The sequence below is a fragment of the Odocoileus virginianus genome, chromosome 23 (genome assembly GCF_023699985.2).
Source record: "Odocoileus virginianus isolate 20LAN1187 ecotype Illinois chromosome 23, Ovbor_1.2, whole genome shotgun sequence".
NCBI classification, from domain to species: Eukaryota; Metazoa; Chordata; class Mammalia; order Artiodactyla; family Cervidae; genus Odocoileus; species Odocoileus virginianus.
This window is the reverse complement of record NC_069696.1, coordinates 17839129-17855603: the sequence shown is the minus strand read 5'-3', so window position 1 is coordinate 17855603 and position 16475 is coordinate 17839129. Positions and strand designations below refer to the sequence as shown.

The window sequence follows — 16475 nt, the reverse complement described above, 5'->3', positions numbered from 1 at the left end:
TCAGAAAGAAACACCATCTCAACCAGTAACAAATGGTTCTGGGACTTTTTACTGAAGAGCATTCTGCTTTGCTCTGTGACCCACCCCTGGTCCATTTTAATAGATGGCAGAGACCTCCTTTCTATATTAAAAAAAGGCTAATAATATGTTTTGCTCACCTTACAATTTTGTGATCAACCTGAACATGATCTCCATTTTTTTTTTTTTTTAAACAAATCTGTCTTTGATACAGAAGAAGAGGAATTCCAATAAAGATCCCCTCATGTAGCCGAGGTGTCTGAAAATCGGTAGGCTGCTTTTAATTCTGACAGTGGGAAATTTAAAAGTGCAGAGCCTATAAAAATCCAGAGAGATGTGACTAAACCTCTTCTTAAGTGGCCTCAATATCCATTAAAACCTGAAGCCACACATGACCTCATATTAATAATAAAAGACCTAGGATGGTTCCCTGTATCCCACAACTCACTGATTTTGCCAATCCAGAAACCTGATGGGAGGGCCTGGTGATTTAGCCAAGACTTAAGAATTAGAAATAAGACAGTCATTATTTCAGGGTTGCTCAGTGCTGTAGACTTTTGTTCAACCTTGGTCAGCATCCCTGGAGACCCAAGTCAATATTTGTTTACCTTTACTTGGAACAATCAACAATATAACTTGTCAATCATGCCCCAAGGGTTCACTGAGGCCCCTTCTTATTTCATCAAGGTCTAAACACACTCTAGTCCCCCTGGGAAATTGACGCTTTTACAATATGGGGATGACCTCTTGCCATGATCAGTTACTAAAGAAGCACCCATAAAATATTCCATTTACTTGCGCAACGCTTAGCTGAAAAAGGACAGAAGTCTCTGAATAGGATTCCAGTTATTTTTGGACACTGTTCCTTAGCTAGGTAAAGAATCTGCCTGCAGTGCAGCAGGCACAGGAGATGTGGGTTCAGTCCCTGGGTCAGGAAGGTCCCCTGGAGGAGGAAATGGCAACCTGTTCCAGTGTCCTTGCCTGAAAAGTCCCATGGACAGAGGAGTCTGGCGGGCTACAGTTCATGGGGTCAGAGAGTTGGACACAACTGAACACACACACACATTACCTAGGCCAGAACCTAAGCACTGAAGGCATCTAGTTATTTCCAAAAAGAATTAAGCTACTCCAAGAATTTCCTAGGCCTACAGCTTTGTGAATTTTTAGGCCTAGCTGATTATGCATATGCCGGGTCCTAATTTTTTTCTGATTGCTTCTCTACTTTATGCTGTGCTTAGTCGCTCAGTCCTGTCTGACTCTTTGTGACCCCATGGACTGTAGCCCACCAGGCTCCTCTGTCCGTGGGATTCACCAAGCAAAAATACTAGAGTGGATTGGCATTTCCTTTTCTAAGGGATCTTCCCAACCCAGGGATCAAACCCAGGTCTCCCACATTGCAGTTGGATTCTTTCCTATCTGAGCCACTAAGGAAGCTCTTTCTACTTTATGAACTTACTAAAACTTCAGTTCCCAAGCCCCTTTCCTGGGAAGATAAACTGGAACAGCCCTTTTTAAGACTGAAAATAGCACCCCAAGAGCCACCCGCCCTCAGACTACCTAACGATTCAAAACCTTTCACCGTATTTGTACATGAGAAAGATAACCAAGCTCTGGGAATGTTCACACAAGGACAGGGCCATAAGCACAGACCTGTTGCCTATTACAGTATGCAGATTGTGCCAATTGCTGGTGCCTGTCCCAATTGCCTTAAAGCTACAGCGCCTGCTGCAAAGTTAGAACGTCAGCAGATCTAACTCTAGGGAAAGATATCGACAGTCTCCACACAGTTCACTGCAAGGGGAGATATTTCTCCTTTCACCACCTAACCTACATCTTAAGCATTGCAATTTTTTTGGTGTGTGATGTATGTTTTATTTATTTAAAATTTATTTTATTAAGTGTAGTTGATTTACAGTTCTGTGTTAATTTCTGCTGTATAGCAAAGTGATTCAGTTATACACATGTGCATCTTTTTCATCTGCTTTTCCCCTATGGTTTGTCACAGGATGTTGAATATCGTTCCCCGTGCTGCACAGTGGGACCTCATTGCGTATCCATCCTAAATATATAATAGTTTGCATCTGCTAAACTGAAACTCCCAGTCTATCATTCCCTGACTCTCCTCCGCCTTGACAACCACAAGTCTTTTCTTTTATGTTTGTGAACCTGTTTCTGTTTCCTAGATAAGTTTGTTTGTGTCTTATTTTGGATTCCACATATAAGTGACATCATATGGTATTTGTCTTTCTGATATACTGAATTTAGTATGATAATCTCTAGGCCCACCCACATGGCTAACATTGCAGCTTTCTCAGTCCTGCCATATTACGACCCCTGCCCCACAAAGGTGAGCCCCAAGACTGTGAGGCATTAATGTCCTGTTTTGTGACACCTTGTCCCCATTTATGGGGACCCTAGAGAAAGGATCCCCATTCCAGTGTTCTGGCCTAGAGAATTCCATGGACTCTATAGCCCATGGAGTTGCAAAGCATCGGACACGACTTTCACTTCACTTTGACTAATCCTGATCTAATTTTGTTTATTGATGGGTCATCTTGTAAAAGTGAATAAAGGAATTTCCAAGCTGCTCATGCTGTTACCATTCAATATGAACTACCTGAAAGGGGGAACCTCCCACAGCAAAGAATGAGGCTGGCTTAAATGAAACATTTGACAAAGGGAGCACCAGTTATTATGAAGAATTACCTGTGAAGGGGTTCATAGTATGCTATCCCAAAACATGCAACTTTGACTCAGGGATATTTTGAGTTGAAGGCCATTAAGCAGAAGCATGCATAAGAAAAACTCTCTGTCTTCTACTTCTACCGGAAAGGAAGGAGGATTGTTACTCACTGGAGGCAACTCTAGAGTCTTATTAGCTTAGAGCTGCCACGTGAGGAATCTATACAATGAACCTTACTAAAAACATCCAGATCTTCCATTAGTTCCCTGCATGCATTTACCTTCCCACAGTTTGTCACCCTCAAAGCCTGAAACCTTTTTCCTTTATCTTGTCTTTTCTCTACAAATTTATTGTCCCCCCCCCCCCGTCTTATAGAGGTAATTTGACTAATAAAATTGAACTATACTTAAAATATACGTGATGATTTGATACAGGTATTTCATTATGAAAGGGTTTTAACCATTGAGTTAACACATCCATCCCCTCACTTATTTAATAATTACTTATTAAATTTCCTGTTAGTGAGAACACTCAGGCTTTACTTCCTTAGCAAATTTTGATAATACAATACAGCATTCCCTGGTGGCTCAGACGGTAAAGCGTCTGCCTACAACGTGGGAGACCCGGGTTGGATCCTTGGGTTGGGAAGATCTCCTGGAGAAGGAAATGGCAACCCACTCCAGTATTCTTGTGTGGAAAATCCCATGGACAGAGGACCCTGGTAGGCTACAGTCCATGAGGTCTCAAAGAGTCGGACACGACTGAGCGACTTCACTTTCACTTTCAATACAGTATTATCATCTCTAGTCACCATGTTACACATTAGAACCTCAGAACTTACTCATCTTATAATTGAAAGTTTGTACTCTTTTACTAGCCTCTCTCTGCTTCCCCCCACTCCCTGACAACTACCATTATAATCTCTGGTTTCTATGAATTTGATTTACATTTTTTTTTTTTTAGATTCTACATATAAGTAATACTATGCAGTATTTATCTTTGTCTGGTTATTTCAGTTAATATAATGCCCTTCAGTTTCATCCATGTTGTTGCAAATGGCAAGATTTTTTTCTGTTTCGCATCTGAAAATATTCTCTCTCTTTCTCTCTCTGTTAATATCTATCTACCTACCTAATGAAGGCTTTGTTTGAATGATGCGGTTTCTTGCCTTATCCCTCTGGCTAGGACTTTGAGTATTATGTTGGATAAACGTGGCAAGAGTGGACATCCTTGTCTTCTTCCTGATCTTTCAGCTTTTTACTGTTGAGTATGGTAACTGTCATATATGGCTTTAGATAATATGTATTTCTTTTATAGCTAATTTGTATTTATTGAGATGATCATATAATTTTTATCCTTCATTCTGTTAATGTGGTATATCACATTGATGTGTGTGTTGAAATACCCTTGTATTCCAGGGCTAAATCTCACATGATCATGGTATATGATCCTTTTAATGTACTTTTTTCTAATATTTTTTGAGAAGTTACATCTATGTTTATCAGGAACATTAGCCTATAATTTTCTTTTCTGGTAGGTTCTTTATTTGGCTTTGATATCAGAAAAGTGCTGGCCTCATAAAATGACTTTGGATGTTCCTTCCTCTTTGTTTTTTTGGGAAGAATTTTGAGAGATGTTGGTATAAATTTTTCTATAAATGTTCTGTAGAATTTACCAGTTAAAGCCATCTCTAGTCCTGGATTTTTGTTCGTTGGGAGTTTTTTTTTTTTTTATTACTGATTCAATTTCTTTACTAGTAATTATTCTATTCATGATTCAATATTTGTAGGTTGTATGTTCCTAGGAAATGTATCTATTCTAGGTTATCTAATTTGTTGGCATCTAATTGTTTATAGTAGCTTCTTGTGATTCTTAGTATTTCTGTATTTTCAGTTGTAACATCTCCTCTTCATTTCTGGTTTTATTTATTTGATAGTAATGCAAATAATTCCTTTCATAAAATGCAAATTGTCTCTTGTGGAATGCAACTGTTTATCATTGTGGGGAAAAACCAGTCCATGGGTACGGACTGGTTTTTCCAGTTTTGCCTCTATTTGTAAAATCATTTCAGTATTTCTTATCTGACTATAAGTGTGCAGTAGCGTGAGTTCTCCTTTGAATTGGTTGTAACATTTTAATTGGCCCTATTATTAATTAGTGAGTTAAATAAAATGTTTGACACATGTTCTGAGAGTTGACAAAGATTCTAGCCTTGATGAAATTCTGAGCCTTTCTTGACTAGTCCTTTAAAGATGTGAACACGACACTAGCAGCTCATAGCTACATCCCTAGGATGACCCAGCCCAACCCTCGCATCACCCCCCCTCCCACCTTCAAGTGCCTACCTGAGAACATAATTTGCTGTTTGTTCCAACCAACACCTAAATGTAGGGTCCCTATTCCCCGTCTGTAGGAGGAGAGAAGCCTAACAAAGCCAGATGGTTTCATGCAGACCAACCTCCCCTTCCTATTTTCTGTAATGTATCACTCCCCTGACTCTACTGACGCCCCACTCTGTCCCTGTTCCCTCCTCACTCTCCCTTCAAAATGCACAAATCCAAACTCAGTTCACGTTGAACTGACTGCTGCAGTCTATTACTGATTAAAGTCTGTTCTTACCACATTTACTGGGTTTGTCTTTGCCAGAGTCATGATTTTACCTTTAAAGAAATTATCTACTAACACTGATTAAATTACTCAAAATCTCTGGACCTTCATGTTCTCTTCAGGCTATTCTTTGCCTGCTTAATTGACTGAGAGACAGGTGGGTAGAAATCTCAAGATTCTGTTAGTGGCTGTGTTTTAATCAGTGCCTTAGCTATTAATACATTTGCAGATAATATAGGTATAGTATAGCATAGTAGTAAAAGGCTGAGGTTCCAAAGGTGGTTTGTAGTTAAATACTGATCCCACCTCTTACTAAATGAGGAGTTGGGGAGAGTGTCTGAAGAGGAAGTAAAAGAAAGATACTTGATGTTGAGGCTGAAAGGAAGTTCTTGGGCTTAAAAATTACACGTATGAAAGATGTCCGGAAGAGATGTTAAAGAAAACCTATTCTGTCTCTTGTGTTGTGTCACTGTTGTGATCAGGACTGTCATGATAGGCACAGGGGCTACCTCAGTGGGGCTGTGCCTAGGGAAGACAGACTTGGCTTAGCTGCGAATACAAAAAGGAAAAGTGGGAATTCATAGCCAAGGAGCCGAATGAGGAGTGGGAGGAGGTGGCACCAGTGGATGAAAAATTACTAAGGAAGAATTAGGAGTAAGGGGAGATTCTGGCTAAAATGACCTGATAGGATTCTTGGTGAAGGCAAGCCAGGGTGACCAGACATTACCTGAGGAATGATTGAGGATGAAGAATTTAATCAGATATCAAGGGTGGGAGATTCTGGCTAAACTGACTTAGCAGGATTCTTGCCAAAACTGGGCTCTTGGATAATGTGCCCAATGATGGGACCTAGCTGGGCTCAGAGGAGCCTGACTAAAGTTTGTTCAGGGACAGTCTTTGACAAGGACTGTGACAAAAAGCAAAGATAGGTCTGGAGTTAAGTGTGAGACTGAGCTGAGGTTCTTGAAAATGTAAATGACAAAAGAAGGGGTTTTTCAGATTCAGTTACAACAGCAGAAGGCAGAAAGAAAACAGAACCACTCTGATTCAATTTGACTCCTCTCTTCTGTACCAACAAAAGTAGTCTCACTTGGGAATGACAGAGAGAAGTTAGAGCTTTAGATGACAGAGATGTGTTGAGCATCTTTAAGTAGATCTCAGGCCCTCGGTGGGAAGACCCAGAACCACCATTTATAACAGAGAAGAGCAGATCTGACTCCATATTGCATCTGTTCCTTTAGCTCTAACTGCTGTGTGGTATTCCTGTGCTTGGTCATGCTGGCTCTGAATCTTTCCTAAAAGAATGTTCTCTGTAGCCTGAAATACACAGGATAGCATATTCTCAGGTCTCTGACTTTTAAAGAGGTAGCGTTTTCCCATTCATATAGAGATAAAAAGTTGCAGAACAGAGAATAACTTTTGTCCTGTTGGAGGTTTGTAGGAACATCCTGATCAAACCTATGCAGACAGCTGCAAGAACGAAGGATTCCTGCACCAAGAAGCTTGTACAAGCAGCCACATTTCTCTCCCCTTTTAGTATAGAAATCAGTAAAATTGTTCTTTGGAACACTAGTCCATCAACTTCTCCGTCTGCTGGCTTTCCAAAGAAAATCACTGTTCCTTGCCACAAACCTCATCTCTCAATTTATTGACTTGTTATTTTGATAGGGATAGAGTGAAGGGACAAAATAGGTGATTAAATAGTTAACCCCACTAGGGGATTGTATTAATAAATAGAAAAAATATGGAGACTCCCTAGAAGTTAATGATTGCTCAAGAAAGCAGATTTGCTTAACCACAAAACCAAGCAGGCTTGCTTAGCAAAAAAAAAAAACATGCAACAGAAGCACAAGACATGCCCTCCCCACAATAAAATGATGGTGACATGAGACCCATATCCTTCCCATTGAGCTCAGTAAATTAATGATCCCTAGGACATGCTCTCTGCACACATAAAAGACAATAATTGGTGGGCCTAGCTTGACCATGCAGGGACAAGGAAACTCCCCTGCCAGACCTGGAGGAGGAAGTGATGATGGAAGCATGACATCCATTCAAGAAAGACAAAGAAGTTCTTCTCCCCCTTGCCACTTTTCCTTTGATTATAAAGCCCAGTAAGTTCTCAGGGTGGGGCGCCCCCTTGTCTGCCTATTTTTAAGCCTCACAAGTGTCCTTTTCTCATAAATCACTTCTTATCTATCTCTTTGCTCTCGATGGATTCTTCTCTGTGCTGAGACATGAAGGACTATGGTACTGGAGCTCTTTGGAGCCCCTGAAACGACACCCAAATGGTTTCAGTTTGGCGAGCAGTATGAGCTTGGACTCAGTAACACTGTTGGATGATGCTTGGTGATTGGGGATAACTTGCATGATGGTTGTCAGGACTTGGCAGCCTTGCAAAACCTCACACAGATGTTAACTCTTCACAAAATCCTCTACTGAGTTATCAGGCAGATGATTTATGAACCTTTAGCATAGGGAGTTCCACGTGTTCACTGTGAGTTGGTTGGGACAGTTGAATCCCGTCTCCCCAGATCAAGGGGTGCTTTTGATGAAGTGAACATTGACTCTAGCAAGGTTTTCGATAAAAATCTCATGAGATGAATGTGAACAAATTGGAAAATTGCAATTTAGATGATGCTGTAATTGCAAAACTTTTCGGCTGGTTTTTCCTTTATACTCAAAAGTGTGTGTTGATGGAATGAAGCACTTATTTCTCTGGACTGTTTACTTCTCCATCTCCTTTATTGCCTTGGGTATGTGAGCTTGGGCAAATCACTCAGCTTCCCTGGTTCTCAGTATTATATAAAAAATGCTGCAATCTCTAGCTGTTTATGACTCCATGAGAAATTGGTTCACGTATGCCTGGAGGGATGTAATTTATTTCGGAGTTCTGTCCTTGATTCTGTTTGACATTTTTCATGATTGACTTATCTAATGGCAAGTACATGGTTGTTACAAAGAGGTGAGAGAAACATGGATGGATAAGAGTTCAAGCCCCAGGGTCAGACAGTCCTGGAATATGAACCTTGGGTCTGTCACTTCCTTATTGGATCTTGAGCAGATTTCTTAACTTCACTAGCCTTGATTTTCTATTTGCTTGAATAATAACAAAAACAGTAACAATAATAATAGATTCCATGTGAATACTAAATAACTACATAAGATACTACATGAAAAAAACACTTATCAAGGTGCCTGGCCCAAAGACAGTTCTCCAGTAACTGTTAGCTCTTATTGTTACATTATCACTAAGTTAGGAGAATTTATATTGGATAACATAGTATGTTTTAAAAATTACTGTGAGCCTAAAGTTAGAATGTAGTTCAACTTACTAAAGCCTAAAGCCCAATGTTTAGGATTAACTACTCAACTGCATGTGAACAAAATGAGACTGATCTGGCTTAAGAACAGTTCATATCAAAATCATTTTAGGGATTTTGGGCAACTGCCTGATGAATGTGAAACATCAGCATGGTATGGCTTCCAAAAAAGTCAGTGTTGTCTTAGGCTGAATTAATGGGGGTGCAGAAGAGGCTTATGGTGCCATTTATATTCTCCTTTTGGGGAGGCAGAACACACCTAAAGCGCTGGGGTCATTTCTGCCCTTGTGTTTTTTATTGAGGAAGTAAAGCAGGAAGCTAGACAGCAGAGGTTCGAATCCCAGCTCTACCATGAGACTAGCTCCATGACCTTGAGTGAGTTACCCAACCTCTCTGTGCCTCTGCTTTCTCATCTGTAAAATAGGAATAATATAATTGGTACCTATCTCTTCGGACTGTCGTGAGGATTCAATGGGGTGTCAGTATAAACATATAAAGCACTTCTAAAATCTGGGCTCATAATTGCCAAAGAAGTGTTGTTGCTGCTGGTGGTGGTATCATCATCATTCTAAGAAGGGCATTGGCAGTTTCCCCCAATGACATGAGCAGAATGGTGCTGGGTGCAGCACCCATGTGACAGGCAGAGTATTGAATAAATTCTCCTCCTCTTCTCTCCTTACCCCTGGCCCAAACACACCCACCACTAGACTTTAGTGATCAGTGCATTCAGTGCCCTCATTTTCAATATTCTCAAGGTCACATAGGAAGTTAAGAACCAGGGTCAAGTCCATATTGTGTGCTCTCTCCACTCACCACCTGCCTCCTTCCCCACCCCTGCTCATCAAAGTCTTTCAAACTCCAACTCAAATCCCACCTCTTCCTAGAAACCTTTCTAGATGCTCCCGAATGGAATTGGTCTCCTCTTTCCCCTTAGCTACACCATAGCAAGTTTTGAACATTGATTATAGTACTTATCAGTCTTCTTTGTACTAGGGTCCATTGTCCATGCCTCTGTCTTCACCTTGTGTGCCTGAAGAGCAAGGAGATCATTTATTCACTTTAGGGTCCCACTTATGTGCATGGTGCTTTGCATAAATAGGCCATCCTGACATGATCATTGGACTTGGTTATTAAGGTTGTGCAATGTGGACTGTTTCTCAGAAGAGAGAAGATCTGGAGGGAATGGAACTGATTCTCAGGAGGACGATGGATTGGATTTAGCTACTTAGCTTCAGAGAACAGGAGGAGGACCAGGGTGGGGGTAGATCTGGTCTGGCTGTTTGGAGAGAACCCTTCGCAAAGACAGACATTTAATAAGGAAAGGGGGACCTTATGAGAGGTGAGTCTCCATCAGTGAAGATATTCAGATGGAAGCTTGGTGACCACTGTCAGGGACAAAGAAAGCAGGAATAAAGTATACATCCCCCAAGTTCCCTGTTCACTAGCTACACTCAGCATCACTCAAGATTTTGGTGCCATTTTAGGGTCCACATGTAGTTGCAGACACAGAGGTGTAGAATGTCCAGCAGGGTTGAGGGGGACCCCAGCACTACCCAGGGAGACCTGGGTCTCTCTCAGGCTCATTCTTAGCTTTGCTAGTACAGGGTGCGAAGGGCCTGTACCTCCACAGACGACCAGCTTCTCTCCCTACTTCCTCTAGTTCTGCAGAATCTCTTTCCTTCCCTTTCCTCCTCTGCTCATTGCTATCCTGTATACCCAGAAGGTCACCTTCATGTGAACTTTCTAGAGTGAAGTGTTCTGAGTGTCTCATTTATATCCCAAAGCTCTCAGCTTAGCTTATAACTTCTGGTTATAGTGTGATTCAGACCTTACAAGCATTCCACATAAAGTTCCCAAATCTATCTCTTCTCGGCTCTTAGCCTTGGAGTTATAGTTTTTACATTTCTTCTGATCACTCCACTCCATTTTCACTTTTCTTTCTTTTTTTTCTTCTTCTTTTTTTATTTTTGCTGCACACAGCTTCAGAGTTTGTGGAGTCTTCGTTCCCCATGAAACCCAGGGCCCCTGGCAGTGGGAGCACAGAATCCTAGATCATTTCATTTTCAAATGATGGATCTAGCTATGTTTGGATTCCAGATATATTTCTATAAGTTTCTGGTTAAAAATGTTTCTTTTTTCACAGCCTTCCACCAACAAGTATGTACCTACTCCTTTGGCATTGCCCTCAAGACCCTGTTTTTGAGCCTCCTCATCTCCCCAGCCTCTGCGTACCCAGGTATCAATTGTGACCTCCTGTCATCCCCCTATATTGCCCCCACACCCAAGGTCAACCTAGTTTTCTTCACAACACAATTTTGCTTCTCACCGTTGGCCCTGAGAGTCTCTGCCATATGGCCTCATTCCAGAGAGGATGAGGCTCAGAGGTCAGGTCTGTAGAATATCTACCCTTCATCAACCTGATAAATCTAGTCTCCAAAGCATCTGGCTTCACAACATTCTAGCCAGCACTAAACTTAAGAGTGGGTTCTACTTCAAAAATTCATTTGTAAGGGACTTATTTAGAACTCACGTTTTCCTCTTGAAGTGGTGTTCTTCATGGTGGTGAGTTTTGCCAGACCAGTCTAGGAGAGCCCATTTAACTTGTAGGGTTAAGCTGAAGTACCAACACTATGGAATCCTTAGGAGTGGTAATGATGGTGTAAAATACCATCACAGTGTAGAACAGTGTTTCTATGGGAAAATATGTTCAGAATTCCAACTTGGAATGCTAACTCTCCTGTAACTGTAGTTAGACTGAGAATGCCTCTCACCTCTATATTGAAAGAAAAGAGAAAAAAAAACAAACACAACACAATACAATTTATTGAGAGATTACTATGTACCAGGCAGTGTAAACTCATTATATAAGTTGTATTGTTTCATCCCCACATGGACCCTCTGATGGATCGGTGTAGGTACTGCTATTATTCCCTCTTTACAGATGAGAAAATGGAGACCAAAAAAGACTGATCTTAATGACTTTGGACAGAGATTCTTAAAAAAAAAAAAAAAAAAAGTCTGGTGAATGCCAGGAAAGGAACTTCAATCTACAAGATTTAGGGGTGAGAAGAGAATCAGCGATGGGACACAGATGGAATAAGGATTAGGTCGGGGTTGGGCAAGGTAGAGACAAGGGCAGTGGGACAGTCTAGAGGGAGCCTGGCTCAGTGTAGGAAGTTATTAGACATCATATATTATCTTCCCTTGTGACCGGTCTTGGGCAAAGGGACACTCAGATCCTGTTCTATGACCCTTGAAACAATGGAGAATAACCACAGCCTGCCTCTGAGAAGGAAGAGTAGCAGTCGGTGTTTTTAATCCTGGAGGTGATCAGGGATGGTGAGATAGAGTCTATCACGGCTCCAGCTTTTCACTGTTCCCCGTGTCCATGAATGTACCTTACCAGTACCCTCCCATGAGTAGAATACAGTACTCTGTCCATTGAGACTGGGCTCAGTCATGTTACTTGCTTCAACCACCATAATGTAGAAGCCATGACTAAGTCCAGGCTTGAGAGACCTTTATCCATCAGAATGTGCTTTCTCATGCACCTCTGCAGTAGCCGGGAGAACATGTCCAGGCCTGGCTGCTGGGGATGAGAGACGCAGGGATCAGAACCAAGCTCCCAGATTGACTTAGAGGGACCCAGCCTAGATTAGTTGAAACCCACACAAAACATCGGTGAGGCCAACCAAGAGCCAGCTACATCAGCTGAACCTTGCAGAATTATGGAAAATAAAGTGGTGTGGCTTTTTTGGTATGTCATGCAAGAATTTTTAAAAATTAAACATCTTATTTTGAAGTAATTGTAAATTCACAGACACTTGTAGGAAATAATAGAGATTCTGTGCACCCTTTATCTGGTTTTCCTCTATGGTTATATCACTCAAAAACTGTAGTACAGTGTCATAGTCAGGATATTGATATTGATACAGTCAGTTGATATGATCATGTGATTTTTTTCTTCTATAGTCTGTTAATGGGATTGACTCATTGATTGATTTTTAAATATTAAAAGTCTTATATCCCTGGGATAAGGCCCTGCTTGCTCATGGTGTGTATTTCTTTTTGTATATTGCTGAATTCTATTTGCTGATTTTTTTTTTAAAGGACTTTTGTACTTAAGAGGGATGTTGGTCTATAGTTTTCTGCTTTTCTGCCTTTGGTTGTGGTATAAATCAAATGAATTGGGAAGTGTTTCCTCCTCTTTGTTCTGGAAGACATTATGTAGAATTGGTGTTAACTCTTTAAATGTTTGGTAGATTGTCTAGTAAAACCATTTGGGCCTGGAGATTTCTTCTTTGCAAGTTTTAAAATTACGTATTTAATTTTCTTAATAGTCACAAGGCTATTCAAATTACTGATTTCATATTGTGTGAATTGCAGTTTTTTGTTTATTTAGTTATTTATAGGAATTGTTCTGTTTCATCAATATATTCAAATTTATGTGTGTAGAGTTGCTTGTAGAATTCCTTCAATATTCATTTGATGTCTTCAGGGTCTGTAGTGACATCCCCTGTTTCATTCACTGGTAATTTATGTTTTCTCCATCTTTTTCTTGTTAGTTTTTCTAGAGGTTTGTTAGTTTTGATTTGACATTTTGGTTTTTGTTTTCTGTTTGTTTCCTGAGTTCCGTTTCTCTATACATTTTCCTGCCTTGCTTTGGGTTAAACATTTTTACATTTTGATTTACCAATAGTGTTTTTAAATGTATCTCTTTGTATAGCCTTTTTAGTGACTGCTCTATGTATTAAATTATATATACATAATTTATATAATTATAATAGTCAACTGCTATCATTATCTTATCAGTTATTGTGAAGCATATAAATCTTGCCCCTTTATATCTCTTTGACTTTTCTATATACATAGTATATTTATTGTAAATATTTCCTTATGCCCATTGAGAACTACATCAGTGTTAAGTGTTATATGTCAATTTTGCTTCAATCATCAAATGTAATTTTGAAAACTCAGAGAAAGAAAGTCTATTGTATTTGCCCATATTTTTGCTTATCGCATACTCTCTGCCTTGCTTCATGATGTGCTAAGATTCTTTTTTATCATTTCCTTTTCATTTGGGTAACTTCCTTTAGTCATTCTTTTAGGCTAACAAGTTCTCTTAGCTTCCTGGTAACAAATTCTCAGTATTCTTTCATCTGAGAATATCTTGATTTCCCTTTATTTTTGGAAGGATTTTTTTTTTTTACCCAAGTATAAGATTCTGGGTTGCTGGTACTTTTTTCCTAGCATTTAAAAAACATTTTGCCACTTCCTTTAGCATCCACGGTTTCTGATATGCAGTCTACTATCATTAACTATTTTGTCCATGTTGTTCTTTGGATGATTTCAAGATTTTCTTTGTTTTCAGTTTCGGGAAATTTAACTGTGCCATACCTTGGTGTGGATATCTTTGGGTTTATTCTATTTGAGTTTCACTCAGCTTTTTGAAACTAGCTTTATGTCTTGGCAAATTTAGCAAGTTTTCACCCATTTTTTTCCTATGAGAATACTATTTTAGCTCTGCCTTCTTTCTTCTTTCCTTCTGGGACCCCAATGACATGAATATTAGATCTTTTATTATCATCCTGTGGGTCCTTGGGGGCTTCCCTGGTGGCTCAGATGGTAAAGAATCTGCCCGCAGTGTGGAAGACCCAGGTTTAATCTCTGAGTCGGGAAGGTCCCCTGGAGAAGGGAATAGCAACACACTCCAGTATTCTTGTCTGGAGAATTCCATGGACAGAAGAGACTGGTGGGCTATAGTCCATGGGGGCGCAGACAGTTGAATTGGACTTGACTGAGCAACTAACACTTTCATGGGTCCTTGAGATTCTATGTGGCTCCCACAGACACCATGGGGAAGTGGTCTCATAACCTTTGGTCAGTGGTGAGAATCCTGCCTCCTTTGATATCACCCCATCAGGGAAGGGAGAGCCTCCTCTTTACCACCAGGTGGAGGAGGAAGTCCTGGCTCCTCTCATGGTCTATTCCAGGGATTTATTCAATTTTAAGAAGTTAGTGTGGTTTCCAAATGCCAGGCAGAGAGTTGGAGAGACTGAGCACCAGCAGCCTTAAACCTCTACTGTTGAATGGGCTTTGCTCAATCCAATCCTCATCCACTGCTGCACCGCAAGCCTTGCTGGTGCTGAACCTTGGCCCAGGTTTACAGTCCTTTGGTTTATACTCAGGGCTCGTATCATTCCCCAGGTATCAGATATCATGGACCTCTGGGTCTCATGGGCCTTACTGAAGGAACTATAGGATGTTTCCATTTTGTGCTATTATTTTAAATACTTCAAAATAAACATACTTGAATGAGCATGACTGAAAACTTGAGCAACTGTTTCCGTAAAACAGCTCCCTAGAATTAGTTTTGTCAGATCAGAAGGTGAGCTTCACAAACCACTCTTAGTAGCTGAGTCCTCGGTTCATTAATATTCTCCATTATATAGTTCAGCTAGCCTTTTTCCCCTCTGTGTCTCTTAGCTTCTGAAAATGCATTTTCTTTTTTTAATTGAAGGATATTGCTTTACAGAATTTTTTTGTTTTCTGTCAAACCTCTACATGAATCAGCCATAGGTATATATACATACCCTCCCTTTTGAACCCCCCTCCCATCTCCCTCCCCATCCCACCCCTCTAGTTTGATACAGAGCCCCAGTTTGAGTTTCCTGAGACATACAGCAAATTCCCGTTGGCTATCTATTTTACATGTGGTAATGTAAATTTCCATGTTACTCTTTCCATACATCTCACCCTCTCCTCCTCTCTCCCTATGTCCATAAGTCTATTCTGTATGTCTGTTTCTCCATTGCTGCCCTGAAAATAAATTCTTCAGTACCATTTTTCTAGATTCTGTATATATATGTTAGTATGCGATATTTATCTTTCTCTTTCTGACTTACTTCACTCTGTATAATATCCTCTAGGTTCATCCACCTCATTAGAACCTGACTCAAATGTGTTACCTTTTATGGCTGAGTAATATTCCATTGTGTATATGTACCACAACTTCTTTATTCATTCCTCTATCAATGGACATCTAGGTTGCTTCTATGTTCTAGCTTTTGTAAATAGTGCTGCAATGAGCAATGGGATATATGTGTCTTTTTCAATTTTTGTTTCCTCAGGATATATGCCTAGGAGTGGGATTTCTGGGTCATAAGGTGGTTTTATTACTAGTTTTAAGGAATCTCCATACAGTCTCCATAGTGGCTATATCAATTTGCATTTCCACCAACAGTGCAAGAGGGTTCCCTTTTCTCCACACTCTCTCCAGCATTTATTGTTTGTAGAATTTTTGATGATGGCCATTCTGACTGGTGTGAGGTGATATCTCATTGTAGTTTTGATTTACATTTCTCTAATAATGAGTGATGTTGAGCATTTTTTTCATGTGTTTGTTAGCCATCTGTATGTCTTCTTTGGAGAAATGTCTGTTTAGGTGTTTTCCCTACTTTTTGATTGGATTGTTTGTTTTTCTGGTATTGAGTTGTGTGAACTGCTTGTATATTTTGGAAATTAAACCTTTGTCAATTGTTTCATTTACTATTATTTTCTCCTGTTCTGAGGGTTGTCTTTTCACCTTGCTTATGGTTTCCTTTGCTGTGCAGAAACTTTTAAGTTTAATCAGGTCCCACTTGTTTACTTTTGTTTTTATTTCCATTACTCTAGGAGGGGGGTCATAGAGGATCTTGCTTTGATTTATGTCATCATAAATGTGTTCTGCTATGTCTTCCTCAAAGAGTTTTATATTTTCTTGTCTTACATTAATACATTAATACATTTTGAGTTGATCTTTATGTATGATGTTAGGAAGTATTTTAATTTCATTCTTTTCCATG

At 40.0% G+C, this 16475-nt stretch overlaps 1 protein-coding gene across 1 annotated transcript in view; it reads right to left on the bottom strand.

Annotated features, from left to right (window-relative positions):
* The window catches only part of BCL2L14 (BCL2 like 14), a 38619-nt gene extending 27318 nt beyond the window's left edge, over window positions 1-11301 (bottom strand). The window contains exons 1-2 of the mRNA XM_020888630.2: window positions 11162-11301; window positions 9603-9661 (exon numbers count right to left, since the gene is read on the bottom strand). Of these exons, the coding sequence (XP_020744289.2) occupies window positions 9603-9631 (29 nt within the window). The 5' untranslated portion in view covers window positions 9632-9661; window positions 11162-11301. The remainder of the gene's footprint in view (window positions 1-9602; window positions 9662-11161) is intronic.
* Window positions 11302-16475: the final 5174 nt, after the last annotated feature.